The 18,179-nt window shown below is 40.8% G+C and overlaps 2 protein-coding genes and 1 non-coding gene across 4 annotated transcripts in view; all 3 read left to right on the top strand.

Annotated features, from left to right (window-relative positions):
- NIP7 (nucleolar pre-rRNA processing protein NIP7) overlaps positions 1-18,179 on the top strand; it is a 94,653-nt gene that overhangs the window by 72,253 nt on the left and 4,221 nt on the right. Inside the window, exon 6 of one of the 2 annotated variants that reach the window (XR_006793500.3) lies at positions 124-271. The gene's annotated coding sequence lies outside the window, so the exon portion shown is untranslated. Of the gene's footprint in view, positions 1-111; positions 272-18,179 lie in introns of both variants that reach the window. The other variant, XR_010408145.1, reaches the window with a different exon arrangement.
- The window catches only part of LOC123855309 (cytochrome b5 type B), a 38,095-nt gene continuing 22,103 nt past the window's right edge, over positions 2,188-18,179 (top strand). Inside the window, exon 1 of the mRNA XM_045890831.3 lies at positions 2,188-2,454. Within this exon, the coding sequence (XP_045746787.1) occupies positions 2,293-2,454 (162 nt within the window). The 5' untranslated portion in view covers positions 2,188-2,292. The remainder of the gene's footprint in view (positions 2,455-18,179) is intronic.
- LOC123856254 (small nucleolar RNA SNORA17) lies at positions 9,923-10,005 on the top strand. The gene has a single exon (XR_006793671.1). It is a non-coding gene; the product is annotated as a small nucleolar RNA SNORA17 (small nucleolar RNA).

The raw sequence follows: 18,179 nt of genomic DNA, 5'->3' as shown, positions 1-18,179 counted from the left end.
TGGGCAGTTCTGCTGAGTAAGCGTGGGCTCACTCAGTGTTCACACTCAGCTGACAAGTTGATGAAGGGGTGGGCTCAGCTGAGAGTTTAAATGGCTGATCTTTAATCCCAGGCTTCTTCACAGCATCTTGATCTCTGTCGGGGTAGCGTTCCTACGTGGTGAAGATGGAAACGTCAAGGCCTCTTGAAGTCTGAACTTCATAACTTGCACAACATCACTTCTGCCACAATCAATTGGTCAGAGTAACTAATAAGGCAAGCCAGGATTCAAGGTGAGGAGGAGACTCCCCTGTTTGGACAAGAAGGAATCTGTATTTTTAAAGATTTTTATTTATTTATTTGAGAGAGAGCACAGGCAGTAGGGAGGGGCAGAGGGAGAGAGAGAAGCACTCCCCCCCGCCCCCCACCCAGGACCCTGGGATCATGACCTGAGCCAAAGGCAGCCGCTTAACTGACGGAGCCCCCCAGACACCCCAGAATCTGTATTTTTAAAACAGCCTCCTCAGATGACACATGCACACTGGGGTTAAGTGTGAATTATTCATTTAACAAATATGTGTTCAGAGCTGTGTCCCATTACATTTGGAACAAATCTCTATTTCTAGAATTTAAATTCATATATATATGTAAATGTTTTTGAGAAGGCTTTCTTTTTTTTTTTTTAAGATTTTATTTATTTGAGAGAGAGAGACAGAGCACAAGCAGGGGGAGGGGCAGGAGAGGGGGAAGCAGGGTCCCCCCTGAGCAGGGACCCTGGGATCATGACCTGAGCTGAAGGCAGATTCTTAACCGACTGAGGTGCCCTCAGAACGCCTATTTTTTATGTTACTTTTCAATCACAGAGCCTATCACAGTACTTGTGACACAGTAAATGTTCAGTAAATGAACATAAGTATTTGAATCTAGTTTGTGGAATATCCTAAGAATCATATGGAATTTCTCTCATAATTTCAGTCTCATTTGGGAGGTAAGATATGGGAAGTTAAGATTTACAGATACAGGGGGTTTCCTGAAATAGTAATATGCTTTGGTGCTGTAGGAGATGGGACCACTGGAGGCTGGAATGTCAGGGGAGTTTGTGAAAAAGAATTTCAGGAGGAGCTTGAAAATGAGTAGGCACTGGAAGGAAGAGGGTCGGTGCACCTGGTATGATCGCAGAAGTGGTTTTATTACCAGCAGGTTTAGGAGTCAGTGGCTGGTACACAAGTCTTATAAAAGGAATGGTGGAAAATATTAGTAAAAGGGGTTGGGGATGGATTGTGGAGAGTCTGGGAGAGTGACAGGATGAAAAGGACATTACATGTCAATCTGTCAGTTGTAATGGCAGTTAAAAATGAGGAGCTTACAACACTGCACATCAGCCAAGCTTGGAATTCCAAAATGCTGGGATCTCTAGCTGGGAATAGTTGAGGTGAATTTTATTTTAGAACACATAGAAACGAAAACAGCATACTATGTTCTGATCACCAAATTTAAAAATCAGATTCCCCTTTCCCAACTTCAGGATATAATTGACGTGTAACAAAATCTGATTCTCAGTAGTGGCAGAGACTTGAGAAAGTACCTGTCCATGGCCTTAGGCGAATTACGGCACCGCCCCGCCCCCGCTTTTTTTTTTAGCACCGCTGTCGTTCGTGCCTTGATTACTACGTGCCAAGCGCTGTGCAGATACACTCTCTCATTTAATAGACCAAACAAAGTTATCTCGCCCATTTTACTGGTGAGGAAAATGAGGCAGTCGTGATTCGTCCCGTCACAGCCCGAAGGTTGCAAAAAGATGTAAACCCGGGCTGGAATACAGGCCGCTGAGGAGGTGGGGGAAAAGAAGCTTCGCGTGGAGAGGTCATGGCGAAGGGAAGGGAAACGGGAAAAAAGAGACTCGGCCCCATCTTCCAGGACTCCGCAGGTCGCTTCACTGAGTGAAGGGGAAACCTCTGTTGCGTAACACCTGTCAACACGTCTCCATTAGGCGTCTTTCCAAAATCACGGTACCTGGTTGGCGAGATTGGAGGGATAGACGATCCTGATTGGTTAGTTGGACCTCGAACCAGGCCTACGCTCCAAGGATCGGGCGAGAGGTGGGCGGGACTTGAAACTGAGTCCGTTGTTTCATTGGTGAGAAGAAAAGCGAACCAGGAACTATTCGGGAGCGTGATTGGCTGTTGCCAGGATCCCTCCGACGGCCGTAGGGGCCTTAGTTACGGAAGCCGGGGAGGGTTGAGCACAAGGTCTACCTCGAGGAAGTTAACCTCGGAACCCGGGATAGCGGTAGAGAAGAGCTATTTCAGGCCCAATGGCGACTGTGGAAGCAAGCGACAGCGATGGGAAAGGGCAAGGGGCCGAGACCTCCGTCACATATTATCGACTGGAGGAGGTGGCGAAGCGCAACTCCATGAAAGAGATATGGCTGGTGATGCACGGGCGAGTCTACGATATTACCCGTTTCCTTAACGAGGTGGGGCCCGGGAGGTGGTCGGCCCCTGCGAGCTGCACGGGTGAGGGGTGGTCCGGACCGGAAAAGTTGCAGGGTGTGTGTAAGAGGGAAATGAAGCCTGGCTGAGGGCGATAAGGCGTACGAAAGGGACCACAACTCCCCTAGACGGAAACTGAGGGGCCTGTTCTGCATGCATTTCTAACCAGCACTAAATTCCGGAGTCTTCAATAATGTCATGAATTGCATTTCATATATTGGGTACTTAACTGTACGCTAGGCCAAACTCTTAAGCCATCATTATCCCCATTTTACAGAAAGGGAAACAGCCTCAGGGACTGAGGATTCTCAAGGTCACACGCTTAACAGCCTATAACCCTTCCAATCTAGGTTTGAAGGGCTCTGAATCTGTGCTCTTTCCACCGCGCTCTCTGAAGTAATTCATTTCTGGTTTTCTTGAGAAGAAACTGAGATTTTTTTTTACCCCCTGATTATGCTGCCTTTATTTTCTATTAATTGGAGTTGACCTTGAGCCCAGAAGGTCATGAGTTAACTTTTCAGGTCATTGACTCATCTTCCTTGTTAAATCTTCAAACCTGTTGCATTAGATCTCATTATGCAAGTTCTTGAGGCCGTGGTGTAACCGAGTGATTTTTTTTTTTTTAATTTAAGGAAACAGGATAGACTTTTGTCTAAACAAACGTATTGAGGTGTACTTTACATACAAAAAATTGTGCCCATTTAAAATGTACAGTTGATGAGTTTTGACAAATGTGTTCATCCATGTCATCACACTCCCAGTTAAGACAGAGTATTTCCATCACCCTAAAAACTTCCCTCTTGCTCCTTGACAGTCCACCCACCCCAGTCCCTGAGGCTTTGAGGTATTTATGTATATACACATATTAACATATATGTTTTTTATTTGTGTATCATTTTGAGTAATGAAATCTTGTGGTGAATTCTTTGGAAATTCCTGCACAATATAACCTTGTTGTAACTGAAAAAAAAATTTCTGTTCTTTCTGTGAATCAAATATACTAGTAAAATACTTTTTCTACATTCTGATTCATAAATCTATAAAATGCTTTGAAATGTAAAGGTTCCCAAAAGGACATTTTTTTTTTTTTTTTAAGATTTTATTTATCTGACAGAGAGAGAGAGACATCGAGAGAGGGAACACAAGCAGGAGGAGTGGGAGAGGCAGAAGCAGGCTTCCAGCTGAGCAGGGAGCCTGGTGCAGGGCTCCATCCCAGGACCCTGGGATCATGACCTGAGCCAAAGGCAGACGCTTAACGACTGAGCCACCAAGGCACCCCAAGGACAATGTTTTTAATAAATCTTCCTAATGGCCAGTAAGTTAACATCTTAGAATTTAGTAACTTGTATTTGAATGGGGTATGGCCTTTTATGCTTTTAAAAGGTACTTTAAAAATACTTTCCCATTATTTCATCCTTGAATTACTAGTTGAGGGTACATCTGATTTGGATGTAGTGATCCCTATGTTAACAGGATGAGAAACAGGTTCACAGAGATTTTGGTTGTACGGTTGATGAGTGGCAGAATCTGGTTTAGGTAGATCCCTTGATTTCTCTTGTGTACATAGCATTACTTCAGAATTCTAGCCTTAGCTTAGTCCTTTGGTGCATATGTACCTCATTGTAAGTTAAAGTTGTGGGTTGTAGCCTGTTAAAGCATAGTTTGTAATGGTAGGTAATAATGTTTTTCGTTTGTGGTTTCATTTCCCCCGAATTTCTACTTGATTGGTTTAGAATACATAATGAACTTGGAAGGAACACTAAGTATTTGTAGTGGACCTTCATTCAATCTTTAGTAGTGGTTGCTAACCTGGTTCACACATGTTGGTAGAGCCAGAGACATCACAGGTATGCCAGAGCTGCCCATGAAGCTTGAGCCACAGCTCTTTACCTGCAGCTCTTTACCTAAGCTCTTCTTACTTAACGTGTTCTGTCATCTCAGTTCCTATTTTCTTGTTCATTCCAAGCCTGTTCGTTCATTCACTTGCTCATTCAAATATTTATCAAGTGTCTATTATGTGTCACATACTGTTCTAGGTGCTTAGGATACAGCAGTGGATATGCTGTATTTATGCCTTCATGGAGATTAATCTATGGGGAGTGGACAGTAAGCTGAGTGAATAGCTGTAATATATGCTATGTTAGGTAGTGGTAGGTTCTAAGAAGAAAAACAAAGCAGCGAAGAGGACTGTAGACGTATATGGGATGAGGGTGTAAGGGTAAGGGGTTGAAATTTTAGGTATGATGGCCAGAGTTGGTTTTATTAAGAACATGACTAGAGTCAAGGCCAGAAGGAAGTTAAAGATGCTAGCCATATCTGCAGGAAGAGCATTCCTGTCAGAGGGAGCAAGTTTGAAGGCCTTGAGGTGGGAGTTTGTCTGGTGTTGTTTGAGGCCAAGTGAGGGAGGCCATAGTGGCCGGATGGTAGTAGATGAGGTGAGCATGATTAGGTGAGGGCAGATCAAGTATAATTCTGCAGGCTTTAGGAAGGGTTTTGACTTTGTGTAGGCTAGGAACCCACGCTGGAGCAGGGGAGTGTAATGATGTGACTTAATGATTTAATAGTACCACTCTCTGCATGGTTTAAAAGAGACTGGAGGAGGGCAAAGGGAGAATTGAGGAGCCTAGTTATAGGAGGCTGTTGTAGTAATTTGGGCAAGAGGTGGTGGTGACTTGGACCAGGCTGGTGGCAGTGAGAGGTGGTGAGAAGTATCAGATTTTGAATTTTTTTTTTTTTTAAGATTTTATTTATTTGAGAGAGAGAATGAGAGACAGAGAGCATGAGAGAAAGGAGGGTCAGAGGGAGAAGCAGACTCCTTGCTGAGCAGGGAGCCCGATGTGGGACTCGATCCCGGGACTCCAGGATCAGAGAAGTATCAGATTTTGGATGTGTGTTTTGTTTTGTTTTTCCCAAGATTTATTTATTCTGGTGGGGGGGGAGAGAGGGGATGGCAGGGGCAGAGGGCAAGAGAGTCTTAAGCAGAGCACGATGTGGGATTTGAACTTGCAACCCTGAAATCATGCCCTGAGCTGAAACCAAGAGTTCATCCCTTAACCAGCCAACCAAGAGGCGCCCCTGGATATGTTTTGATGGTAGAGCCAATAGGATTTAATGATGCATTGGATTTGAGGAGTGAGAGAAATAAAAAATGGCACCAAGGTTTTTGGCCTATAGGTCAGGAGGAATAGAATTGCTATTAGATGAGATGGGAAGACCTACGCCAGTTCTCATTCTTCTCTTTACAATCTGAAATCACTTTGGGGTTCCTCCTTAGAAAGGGGTTCCTAATCTGAAAATCCTGTGTCTGTAGGTTGCTTTTTTTTTTTAATGAATATGGTTATAATGTTATTCTAGAGTTTGAATGTGATAATTTTGAATTGGTAAGGTAATTGAATTACCTTTCCCCTAATGTTAATTTTGCATTTTCGAATTAGTGGTATTGATTTAATTCATTGAAATCATGAATGAAAAACCAAAACCTTGCAGCAGTACACATCATTCATCATTGTCTTTCCACTTTAATAGTTTAGAAAAAGCACATAAAAATGGTTATACTGTCTTACGACATGGACTAGAAAATATCAAAGGGCAGCTCCCTTAGCAAGGGTAAGTATGATTTTGTGAACCTTTGTTTCAGTTACTATTGTAATTTTCTTACTGTTGAGAGAAGTTTGGAAGCCATTATCTTATGTTTAAATAACCATTTCTGAAAAGAATAATTTAAAATAACACATTGTGATATTTTAAAGTTTTCTAGGTACTTTTTAGTGACTGTGGGCATAAGTGGGAATATTACTATAGGGCTTGCCTCACAAATGGGATAGCATTCAACAGGTATTTGTTAGGTGCTATCTAGTGCTGTGGTACTAGACCCTGGTGGCATATAAAAACATGATCCGGTCCTTTTGAACCTACTCTTCGAGGGAAGAAAATAGAAAACAAAAGCAGAAAAATGATCAATGATGGTGCTTTCTGCGAAGGAAACAAAACAGGAGTAGAGAAAGAAAAATGAGGGTTTGATGTATTTTTTTTTTTAAGATTTTATTTATTTATTTCAGAGAGAGAGACAGCGAGAGAGGGAACACAAGCAGGGGGAGTGAGAGAGGGAGAAGCAGGCTTCCCGCCGAGCAGGGAGCCCGATGCGGGGCTTGATCCCAGAATGCTGGGATCATGACCTGAGTCGAAGGCAGACGCTTAACAACTGAGCCACCCAGGTGCCCCAATTTTGTTTTTTTTTAAGATTTTTTTAATTTACTCATTTGAGACAGAGATACAGAGAGAGAGAGAGAACATGAGCAGGGGGAGAAGCAGGCCTCCCGCTGAGCAGGGAGCCTGATGCGGGGCTCGATCCCAGGACCCTGGGATCATGACCTGAGCCGAAGGCAGACGCTTAACCATCTGAGCTACCCAGGCGCCCCCCCAATTTTTTTTTTTTTTAATAAAAATTTGGGGCTTGATCTCAACCCTGAGATCGAGTCGCATGCTCTACCGACTGAATCAAGATCTACTTTAATAAGAGTGATCTGGAAAGCTGCTGTGAGATGACTTTTATTTGAGCTAAGGAGAAGGAACTAGCTTCAGGAAGACTAGAGAAAAGTGCATTCTGACGGCATTTGCAGAGTCAAGCAAGAGTTTGGCCCATCAGTGGGACTGAAAGCAGCTGTGGATGTGGTATAGTCAGTGAAGGTCAAGAATGGCCAGAGAGCTTGGTGGGAGCCAGGCCGGGGAAGGCAGGGTAGGTCGTATGGATTTGATCCTAAATGTATTAGAGAACCACTGAAGCCTTTTAAGGTGGGAGTGATACTAAAGCACTTTGCTTTTCTAGCAGATTACTTTGGCCTAGAAGTCAGGAATAGGTTGGAGGGAAAAGCAATACAGGATGGAAGAAAGTAAAACTCTATCCCAAGGATTTGTTTGGATCTTTCTACATCTTTCATGTATATACCAATATATACAAATGTGTACAAATAAATATGGAAATAGAATTATAGTATTCCTTTTGTTTTGTTTTGATTTTGTTTTTTTTAGTAATCACACAATACGGAGCTTGAACTCCCAACTCTTGAGATCACGAGTTGTAGGCTCCTCTGACTGAGCCAGCCAGGCACCCCATCATAGTACTCCTTAATTGAATTATAGTATCTATTCATTGATTTGTTTTAGTAGTACAAATAGTATTTACTGGGTGTTTATTATTCTGCGTGCTTTACCTGTAATTTTCTTTTAACTTCTAACAACCCATCCCTTTTCTTTTTAAGATTTATTTATTTCATGGGGTCGGGGCGTAGAGGGAGAGGGAGAGAATCTCAAGCAGACTCTTCGATGAGCAGGGAGCCCGTCTCGGGGATTGATCCCGCGACCCTGAGATCATGACCTGAGCAAAAATCAAGAGTCACACGCTCAACTGACTGAGCTACCCAAGCGCCCTATTTCTGACACTATAGAACAACGGTATCACTTTTTTGTGTCTAGTGTCTTTGGCTTCACGTATCTGAGACTTGTCTTTGTTTTTTTCCTATGTATCAGCAGTTTGTTCCTGTTGCTTTTTATTTATTTTCTTTTACTTATTTTAATTTTATGTATTTATTTCATTGTATGATTGAACTGAAATTTATCTGTTCACCTGTTGATCGACATTTACATTGTTTTCCATTTTTTGGCTATTATGAATAAAACTGCTGTGAACGTTCATGTACAAATCTGTGTGTGGACATATGTTTTCATTCCTCTTGGTTAAATACCTAGGAGTGAGATTTCTGGGTCATACTTTTTTTTTTTTTTTTTAACTTTTTAAGCACTCTCAGGCCTTTTCTCAAAGTGTCTGTACCATTTTATACTCCCACCAGCAATATATGGTTTTCCGGTTTCTCCACACCCTCCTTGACACACAGTATCTGTCATTGTATTTTTAACCATTCTAATGGGTGTGTGCTGGTATATAAATTATGGTTTTAACTTATTTTCCTTGATGACTAGTGATACTGAGTATCATCATGGTATGACTGGCCATTTGTACGGATTTTTGTAAAGTGTCTGTTTTATCTTAGCCATTTATAATTGAATTGTTTTCTTATTGACTTGAAAACATTCTTCATACATTCTAGATGCAAGTCCTTTCAGATATAGTTGACCCTTGAATAACAGGTTTGAACTGCACAGGTCCATTTACACATGGATTTTTTTTCAATATAGTATTTTTTCTTCCTTATGATCTTCTTTTTTTTCTTTAAGTAGGCTCCGCGCCCAACGTAGGGCTTGAACTCCTGACCCTGAGATCAAGAGTCACATGCTCTGCCAACTGAGCCAGCCAGGCACCCCATGATCTTCTTAATAACATTTTCTGTTCTCTAGCTTACTTTATTCTAAGAACACAGTATAATACATATAACATAGAAAGTATGTGTTGACTATTTTATTGGTAAGGCTTCCGGTAAAGAGGAGGCTAATAGTAGTTAGATATTTGGGGAGTCCAAAATTATATACAGATTTTCAGCTGTGTGTAGAGGATGGGGTTCAGTGGCACCCCAACCCCCACATTGTTTAAGGGTCAATCTTATATGTATTGTGACTTTTTTCTCCCAGTCTGTATTTTGCCTTTTCATTTTCTTAATAGTGGGATTTTGTTTGTTGGTTTGTTTGTTTTCTAAGATTTTGTATACTGGGTGCCTGGGTGGTTCTTTCAGTTAAGTGTCTGCCTTCCGCTCAGGTAATGATCCCAGAGTGCTGGGATCGAGTCCCGAGATGGGCTCCCTGCTCCGCAGAGAGTCTGCTTCTCTCTTTGCCCTTCCTCCTACTTGTTCTCTCAATCTCTCTCTCTCTCTCAAATAAATAAAATAAAAATATATTTTATTTATTTAGGGGGAGAGAGAGCGTGCTCACAAATGGGGGGAGGGGCAGAGGGAGAGAGAATCTCAAGCAGACTGCCGGGAGCCTGAGGCGGGGCACAATCCCACACCCTGAGATCAGGACCTGAGCCAAAATCCATGAGTTGGCTGCTTAACTGACAGCCACACAGGACCCACTTAGTAGTGTTTTTTAAAGAAAATTTGGTTCCTTGTCTAGATGAAATACAATTCTAATGTCTGGGTGCTGGCTTTGGGGTCCAAATGTCTGGTTCAGGTTACCACTTTACCACCTAATAGTTGTATAACCTTGGGCAAATAGCTCTGTAAAGGCCCTTTCCCATCTATAAAATAGAGATAATTGTACCTACTCCACAGAGGTGTTAGGACAATTAATATAGATAATGCATATAAAGTCTTATGGTACCTGGCATAAAGAGCTCAGTGTTAGGGGCCATTGAATGATTGATTGAAGTTATTTTTATTAATAATAAAATTTACTTGTTCCCTGGAGCATATTTTGAGTGCTTAAGTGACAGATGCTCTGAACACGTAAAGGTGAATTAGATGTCTTGGACTTGTGAGGGAGAATGAGATCTGTGCACAAGTAATTGTCATGCAAGAAAGACAACACAGGCTCTGTTTGATATCAGGGTACTGACGGTACCCCTAAAAGCTTCAGAGCCTGACTAATAACAATTCTTACTGGATTTCTCTAAGGCTGGTGAAAATAAAGTGTAATTTGATTGTCATCTAGCTTGTGAAATTAACAAATCTATAGGAAGAATACTTTTTTTTTTTTTAAGATTTTATTTATTAGAGAGAGAGCGCACCGGCGTGAGCAGGGGGAGGCAGAGGGAGAAACAGACTCCCCGCTGAGCAGGGAACGTGACGTGGGGATCGATCCCAGGTCTCTGGGATCATGAGCTGAGCCGAAGGCAGATGCTTAACCGACTGAGCCGCCCCAAGAATACTTTCTTTCCTTGAGTAGTTACAAGTGGTTAGTCCTAGGGAAAGCTAGAAATAAAATGAGGCAAAATCTAACCTCCAGTACTGTCCAGGTGAGATGCTCTGATGAACAAACTGACTTTCATTTATTTATTTTGCATGTGGGCATGAGAGGTGGGGGGCAAACAGGAGGGAAGGAGGGCAGAGTGAGCTCTCTTAGATCTCACTATGTTCCAGGCATGCTATGTTCTGGAATACAGCCATGAAAAAGACAACCACAGTTGCTGTTCTTATGGAGTTTATAGTCTAGCAGGTGAACAAAGACATCAAATAAATAATGGCAGTTGTCATAAGTGAATACTATGAAGGTACCTAAGGAATTGTGAAAATCTATGGCAGTGGGATTTAATCTGGTGGGGATAAGTTATGTTTGGAACTGAAGACCTGAGATTTGACCCCTGGGCAATGGTGACTGCCAAGGTTACAGCCTTTCTGGCAGCGATCAAGTTAGCCTCTCCTAGATGACACCTTCTTTATTCCCCTCTTTCTAATCTAAACGCGAATGAATACCTGTGGACCTACACCATTTCCTCCTGTTCACCACTCAGGTCTGTCATCTTTTTCTGCCTTGTCAGACTGTCTTTTAGAAAGTGGATTTTGGGGGCGCTTGGGTGGTTCAGTTGGTTAAGCAACTGCCTTCGGCTCAGGTCATGATCCTGGAGTCCCGGGATGGAGTCCCACATCAGGCTCCCTGCTCAGCGGGGGGTCTGCTTCTCCCTCTGACCCTCCTCCCTCTCCTGCTCTCTGTCTCTCATTCTCTCTCTCTCAGATAAATAAATAAAATCTTCAAAAAAAAAAAAAAAGAAAGTGGATTTTGTCCTGTCCAGAATTTCAATCTCCATATCTCATTTTGATGAGGTATTCTGCCCATCTGTTTGGCTAGAGTTTCTTCTTTTCATCACCCAGCTTAATTTTGCAGCTTCCAAAATCTTAATGTTCTAGATTTTATTTTCTAAGCCTAGTGGTCTCTAGCATATCCCTATTGTTACATTTTTATTACATCATTATGGGATTTCCACTCACAGAGAATTTGTGTAATGTTTTCCCATTAAGATTTTTATTCCCGGGTGTCTGTGTGGCTCAGTCACTGGGTGTCTGCCTTCAGCTTGGTTCGTGATCCCAGGGTCTTGGGATTGAGCCCTGCATCGGGCTCTCTGCTCAGCGGGAGGCCTATTTCTCCCTCTCCCACTCCCCTTGCTTGTATTCCCTCTTTCGCTGTCTCTCTCCGTCAAATAAATAAATAAATTCTTTAAAAAAAAAAAAAAAGATTTTTATTCCCTGTCATTCTTCGCATTCTCTTCTTTTCTGCCATCTGACCCCTGTCCTTTGCATGGTATTAGTAATCTGGAAGTTTATTTTCCGTTACTAATTTGTCCTCTCTCTTTTCCGTATTAAAACATAAGTTTTCTGTCTTCTTTGCAATAATACTTAGTAAATGAACTTAAGGAAGAACCAAAAGGCTTCCTCCCTACCACATAATGCTTTGGACAGATGAACTGACTGAAATCTTTCACCAGGGGACATTACAAAATTTCCTTTGTATCTTTGAAGTATTTCACTTGATTATTGCCGGACTGAGAGAGAAATGAATGGATCACAGTCATTGTTTCATCCCTTTTGAAAGTTTATGATCTTGGTTACAGTGTCGTTTATTTAAGACATTTTCTTTGTAACATTGTGTAACTGCTTACATAGTAAAAGCCGGGACAAGGTCCATTAGTCTTAAAACACAAAGGCTGTCCAAGTCAAAATTAATTTTTGGTAAATTCATTCGAGATTTAAAAGCACAGCAAGTCCTAGAAAAAGTGGGAAATATGCACTACCTTATATTAGGTTTACTGAATAAAAATTGGGAGAAATTTACAGTTTTCCAAGAGATTTGAATAGTGTAGGCCCCCAACCTAGATTATTCAGGTTAACCACTGAAACTCTTATGGTCTCATTTGTTTTATTTTGCTCTAATTCAGACAAAAGTAAGTTTTTGGCTAATATTATTTGCAGGTATATATACCTAGCTTTATTATTTTTTATTGTGGTAATATATATATAACAGAATTTGCCATTTAATCAGTTGTACAATTTAGTAGCCTTAATTTCATTCACAGTGTTGTACAACAAACCAACACTGATAACTGTTCCTAAAACTTTTTCATCACCTCAAGCAGAACTCTTGTAACCACTAGGCAAAAACTACCCCTTCATCACTCTTCCTCTGATAACTTCTAATCTGCTTTGTCTCTCTAGAATTGCTTAATTCTAGGTACCTCAAGTAGATGGAAACATACAATATTTGTCCTTCGGTGTCTGGTTCCTTTCACTTAACATAATGTTTTGGTTTTTAAAATTTTTATTGTGGTAAAATATGCATAACATAAATTTGATTAACCATATTTAATTGTACAGTTCAGTGGCATTAAGTACATTCACATCATTGTATAACTCTCACCACCATTTATCTTCAGAACTTTTTCGTCATCCCAAAGTGAAACTCTGTCCATTAAACGATAAATCCATTGCCCCTCCTCCCAGCCCCTGGTAATCACTGTTGGATTTTTCTGTCTCTATGAATTTGTCTATTCTAGGTACCACATATAAATTGAATAATTCGATATTTGCCCTTTTGTATTTGTTTCAATTAGTATAATGTGTTCAAGGTTCATCTATGTTGTAGCATGTGTCAGAATTTCCTTCCTTTTAAGGCTGAATAATATTCCATTATATGTATATATACCGCATTTTGTTTGTCCATTCAACCATTCATCAATGGACACTTGGATTGTTTCCATCTTTTGGCTATTTGTGAACAATACTGCAGTGATCATTGGTATACAAGTATTTATGTGCTTGTTGTCAGTTCATTTGGATATATACCGTGGAGTGGAATTGCTCAGTCATACGGCTATTCTGTGCTTTTTGTGGAACTCTAGACTGTTTTCCACAGCAGCATTTTACATTTCCACCAGCAGTGAATAAGGGTTCCAGTTTTCCCATACTGTCTCCAACACTTTTTATTTTTTCACTTCTAGTCATCCTAGCCAGGTGTAAAGTGGTATCTCTTTGTGGTTTGATTTGCATTTCCCTGATGACTAATGGTGTTCATGTATTTACTGGTCCTCTGTGTATCTTCTTTGGAGAAATAATCTAATCAAGTCCTTTGCCTATTTTTCAGTTGAATTGTTTGTCTTTTTGCTTTTAAGCTGGATCTTTATATATTCAGGATATCAGTCCTTTATTAGATATTTGATTTACCAATATTTTCTCCCCTTCTGTAGCTTGTCATTTCACTTTCCTGATAATGTCCTTTGGTCTACGCCCTACCACCCTGAATGTGCCCGATCTTGTCTAGTAATGTCCTTTGATATACAGAGATTTTTAATTTTGAGAGAGTTAAGTCCCTCCTCATCAGTAGTTACTTTAAATATAAATGGATTAAATTCCTTTTTAAAAAATGATTGTTTATTAGCGAGAGCGGGCACGCTTATGCATGTGGGGGGGGGCGGGGGCCGCGGGGCGGGGAGGGGCACAGGGTATGGGAGGGAGAAAATCTCAAGCAGACTCCCAACTGAGCTCAGAGTCCAATGCGGGGCTCCATCTCAGGACCCTGAAATCACAACCTGAGCCAAAACCAAGAGTCACACTTTCAACCAACTGAGCCATCCAGGAGCCCCTAAATGGATTAAATTCCTAAATCTAAAGACAGAGGTTGACAGAATGGATAAAAATAGAGGATCCAACAAGATGCTGTCTATAGGAGACTCACTTTAGTGTTTTTTTTTTTTTTTTAAGATTTTATTAATTTGACAGAGTACAAGCAGGAGGAGCGGCAGGCAGAGGGAGAGGGAGAAGCAGACACCCCCCCCCCAACTGAGCATTTTTTCATGTGCCTGTTGGCCATTTGTACGTCTTCTTTGGGGAAATGTCTGTTCGTGTTTTCTGCCCATTCTTTGACTGGATTATTTGTTTTTTGGGTGTTGAGTTTGATAAGTTCTTTATAGATCTTGGATACTTGCCCTTTATCTGATATGTCATTTGCAAATATCTTCTCCCATTCTGTACGTTGCCTTTTAGTTTTGTTGACTGCTTTGCTGTGCAGAGGCTTTTTATCTTGATGAAGTCCCAATAGTTCATTTTTGCTTTTGTTTCCCTTGCGTTTGGAGACATGTCTAGCAAGAAGTTGCTGCAGCTGAGGTCAAAGAGGGTGCTGCCTGTGTTCTCCTCTAGGATTTTGATGGATTCCTGTCTCACATTTAGGTCTTTCATACATTTTGGGATTATTTTTGTGTATGGTGTAAGGAAATGGTCCAGTTTCATTCTTCTGCATGTGGCCTCATTGTGGTTTTGATTTGCATTTCCCCAGTGACTACTGATGTTGAGCATCTTTTCATATACTTGCTGGCCAACTGTAGATCATCTTCAGCGAAATGTCTCCTTAAGTCCTTTGCCTATTTTCTAATCACATTATTTGATGTTTTCATTGTTGAATTTTAGGTGTTCTTTATATATTCTGGATATTAACCCCTTATGATTTACATATCTTTTCTCTCATTCTGTAGGTGGTTTTTTCAATTTGGTGATCGTGTCCTTTGGTGCATAAAAAATTTTAAGTTTGATGTACTCCCATTTGTCAGTTTTTACTTTTTTGCCTATGCTTTTGGTGTCATATTCAAGAAAGCATTATCAAATCCAATGTCCTAAAGCTTTTCTTCTATATTTTCTTCTACGAGTTTTATAGTTCTGGGTCTTATGTTTAGATCTTTAATCCATTTTCAGCTAATTTTTGTCTTATGATACAAGATAAGGGTCCATCTTCATTCTTCTGTACGTGGATATCCAGTTTTGCCAACATTATTTGTTGAAGAGACTGCCGTTTCCCTATTGTGAGTGGTCCTGGCATCCCTTGTCGAAGATTATTTGACTATATATATTATACAAGGGTAGTTATGTATGTGATATTTTGGAAATTATTTTCCCATTAATTATAAATCCCTGAAATTTAGTCATATGGCATCACTCACATTTGGATAACCACCATCTAGAACTTTACAGCACCCAGGGCGCCTGGGTGGCTCCGTCAGTTAAGTATCTGTCTTCAGCTCAGGTCATGATCCCTTGAGCCATGTGTTGGGCTCCCTGCTCAGGAGGGAGTCTACTTCTCCCTCTGCCCGCCCCGCCTCCCCCCCCCCCCCCCCGCTCATGTGTTCTCCCTCTCTCTCTCTCTCTCAAATAAATAAATAAAATCTTCAAAAAAAAGAAAAAAGAACTTTGTAGCATGCTGGAACCTTTCCTTGTGCCTCCTCCTAATCACTGCTTTCTTCTTCATCCCTGGAGGTACCCACCTATTGACTAATCCTGTAGATTTGTTTTGTTTTTGAACTTTTTACAAATGAGAGAGTCACAGTTTTTTTTGTTTGTTTTGTTTTTTAAGATTTTATTTTTTTATTAGAGAGCAAGCCAGAGCGAGAGCATGAGCAGCAGGGAGGGGCAGAGGGAGAGGGAGAGGCAGACTCCCCCTGAACAGGGAGCCGGACTTGGGGCTCAATCCCAGGACCCTGAGATCATGACCTGAGTGAAAGGCAAACGCTTAACTGACTGTGCCACCAGGTGCCCCAAGAGTGTCACAGTTCATATTGTTTTATGTCTGGTGTCTTTTGTTCACCATTTATATTCTTTCGTGTTGTGGATATTGCAGTGGTTTGTTCTTTTTCATTATTGATTAGGATTGTACTGTAGGATTATATCATAATTATTCATACTCTGCTTATGGTCGTTGGGTTTTCTTTTTTTTCCTTTTTTTTGTTTTAAGATTTTATTTATTTTAGAGAGAGAGAGCGTGCAGGGGAGTGGAGCAGAGGGAGAGGGACAGAAAGAATCTCAAGCAGACTCCCTGCTGAGTGCAGAGCCCCATGTGGGGCTCCATCTCACGACCCTGAGATCATGACCTGAGCTGAAATCAAGAGTCCAACACTTAATGGACTGCGCCACCCAGGCGGCCCAGGCACTGGGTTTTCAAGTTTAGGGTCATAACAAATAACGCTGCTCTGATTATTTGTGTGTATATATAAGTTCATATATCTATACACATTTCTTTTGGGTCTATACTAGGGAATTGAGTTTGATTTCAATAAATTGAAAAATTTATTGAAATAATTGTAGATTCATATGTACTTGTAAGAAAATAATAGATCCCTTGGGTGCCTGGGTGGCTCAGTTGGTTAAGCGACTGCCTTCGGCTCAGGTCATGATCCTGGAGTCCCGGGATCGAGTCCCGCATCGGGCTCCCTGCTCAGCAGGGAGTCTGCCTCTCCCTCTGACCCTCCTCCCTCTCATGCTCTCTGTCTCTCATTCTCTCTCTCGCAAATAAATAAAATCTTAAAAAAAAAAAGAAAGAAAGAAAGAAAATAATAGATCCCTTGTATCTTTTACCTATTTCCCCCAATGGTAACGTTTTGTAAAATGTTACCTGACTTCCTGACTCATGGGCATGCGTGCTCTCACTCTTTCTCTCAAATAAGTAAATAAGGTCTTTAAAAAAACAACTGTAGTACAATACCACAACCCAGATATTGACATTAATTGCATCCACAGATCTTATTCTGACCTCCCCAGTTTTACTTCTATAAAACTGATTTACCTTTTAAAGAGAAAACAAGGTGCTTTAATTTGTAGAGTCAAGAGTCATTCACTTTTGATTACAGTACTCAACATGCAGATTACATTTACCTCTTGATACAGAAATGGCACCTTGCCACTTCCCTAGGACATTTAATCCAGTTATTCCTGGGCAACTTTTCTCTGTGTATCTTCTGGCACTTGCCAACTCTACCTTCTTATAATGATATGTAAATTCTTATCCAGACTAACTGGGTCTTTAGTTCAGTCGAGTCACTGTAGTACAGTACAGAGCCATTGATTTTTTTCAGCTGATTTGATGTATTTTGAACTGCACATGAAAAAACCTATAGGTGATCATTCCTTAAGGTGCTTGAGAATTCCTCAGTGTCTTAGGGTCACCAGTTTTCCCTGGACAGTTTTAAGAGACATAGAAGGTTTGTTAAGTCTTCCTTGGCCCTGAGTATTCACTCCGAAAAATAATTTATTTGAATAAAGTTTTGATACATTTGTTCTTTATATCATCCTGTAGGCTCAAAATGAACAATACAATGATATTTGTTTTGCTTATACATGGTGAATTTTCATTAATAAAAATTACTACTTTTGTAAAGGAAGTTACTAAAATACGAGCACGTAAATTAGATATAAAAATTCAGGGTATTTGAATCCCAGGAAAACAGGAGTTTACTGTGGTTTAGATGTCAGGCTAATTGTACATGATAATTATTATAATTGGCAATGTTTCTTCCAAAGATTGAATTTTTGCTAAATTTTCATATATATATTATCACTAGCTTGAGTTTCCCCTTTCTCTGCCTTCATTTCTGTTGTCACCAGAAGGGAATTTTTAAACATTTTAAAAATAGTTCTTTCCCTGTAAGTCACCCCGAGCACAATCATTTCCTCCGGTTTCAAACATAAGGGAACCTGGCTCAGACAAGAATGATCCTTGTTGCACGTCCACGGGCTCACGTGTTCTCCTTTTTATTCTGAGAGGCCCCAGCTCAAACAACTTACAAGGTTAAGGGCTACTCTGTTTATTCCCAACAGAGCTAATCCCTGCTTTAATAAATAGAGGTCTACAATTCTTTTTTGAACATGCCTTCAGAGTGGAGATCTTTGGCCATGAGCTCTTCTTTGACATCAAGTGCCCACTGGCAGTCTGTTAGCTCTAGAACTTTCCACTTTGCCTTGAAAGCTTTGTTGCTCTCTGTGGGCATGGCCATGGCTGCTCCAGTCATCTTTGC

The sequence above is a fragment of the Mirounga angustirostris genome, unplaced genomic scaffold, assembly GCF_029215605.1.
Source record: "Mirounga angustirostris isolate CCGP_5_RB_7025 unplaced genomic scaffold, mMirAng1.0.hap1 SCAF_16, whole genome shotgun sequence".
In the NCBI taxonomy this organism is placed as follows: Eukaryota; Metazoa; Chordata; class Mammalia; order Carnivora; family Phocidae; genus Mirounga; species Mirounga angustirostris.
This window is presented reverse-complemented; position numbering and strand designations above follow the sequence as displayed.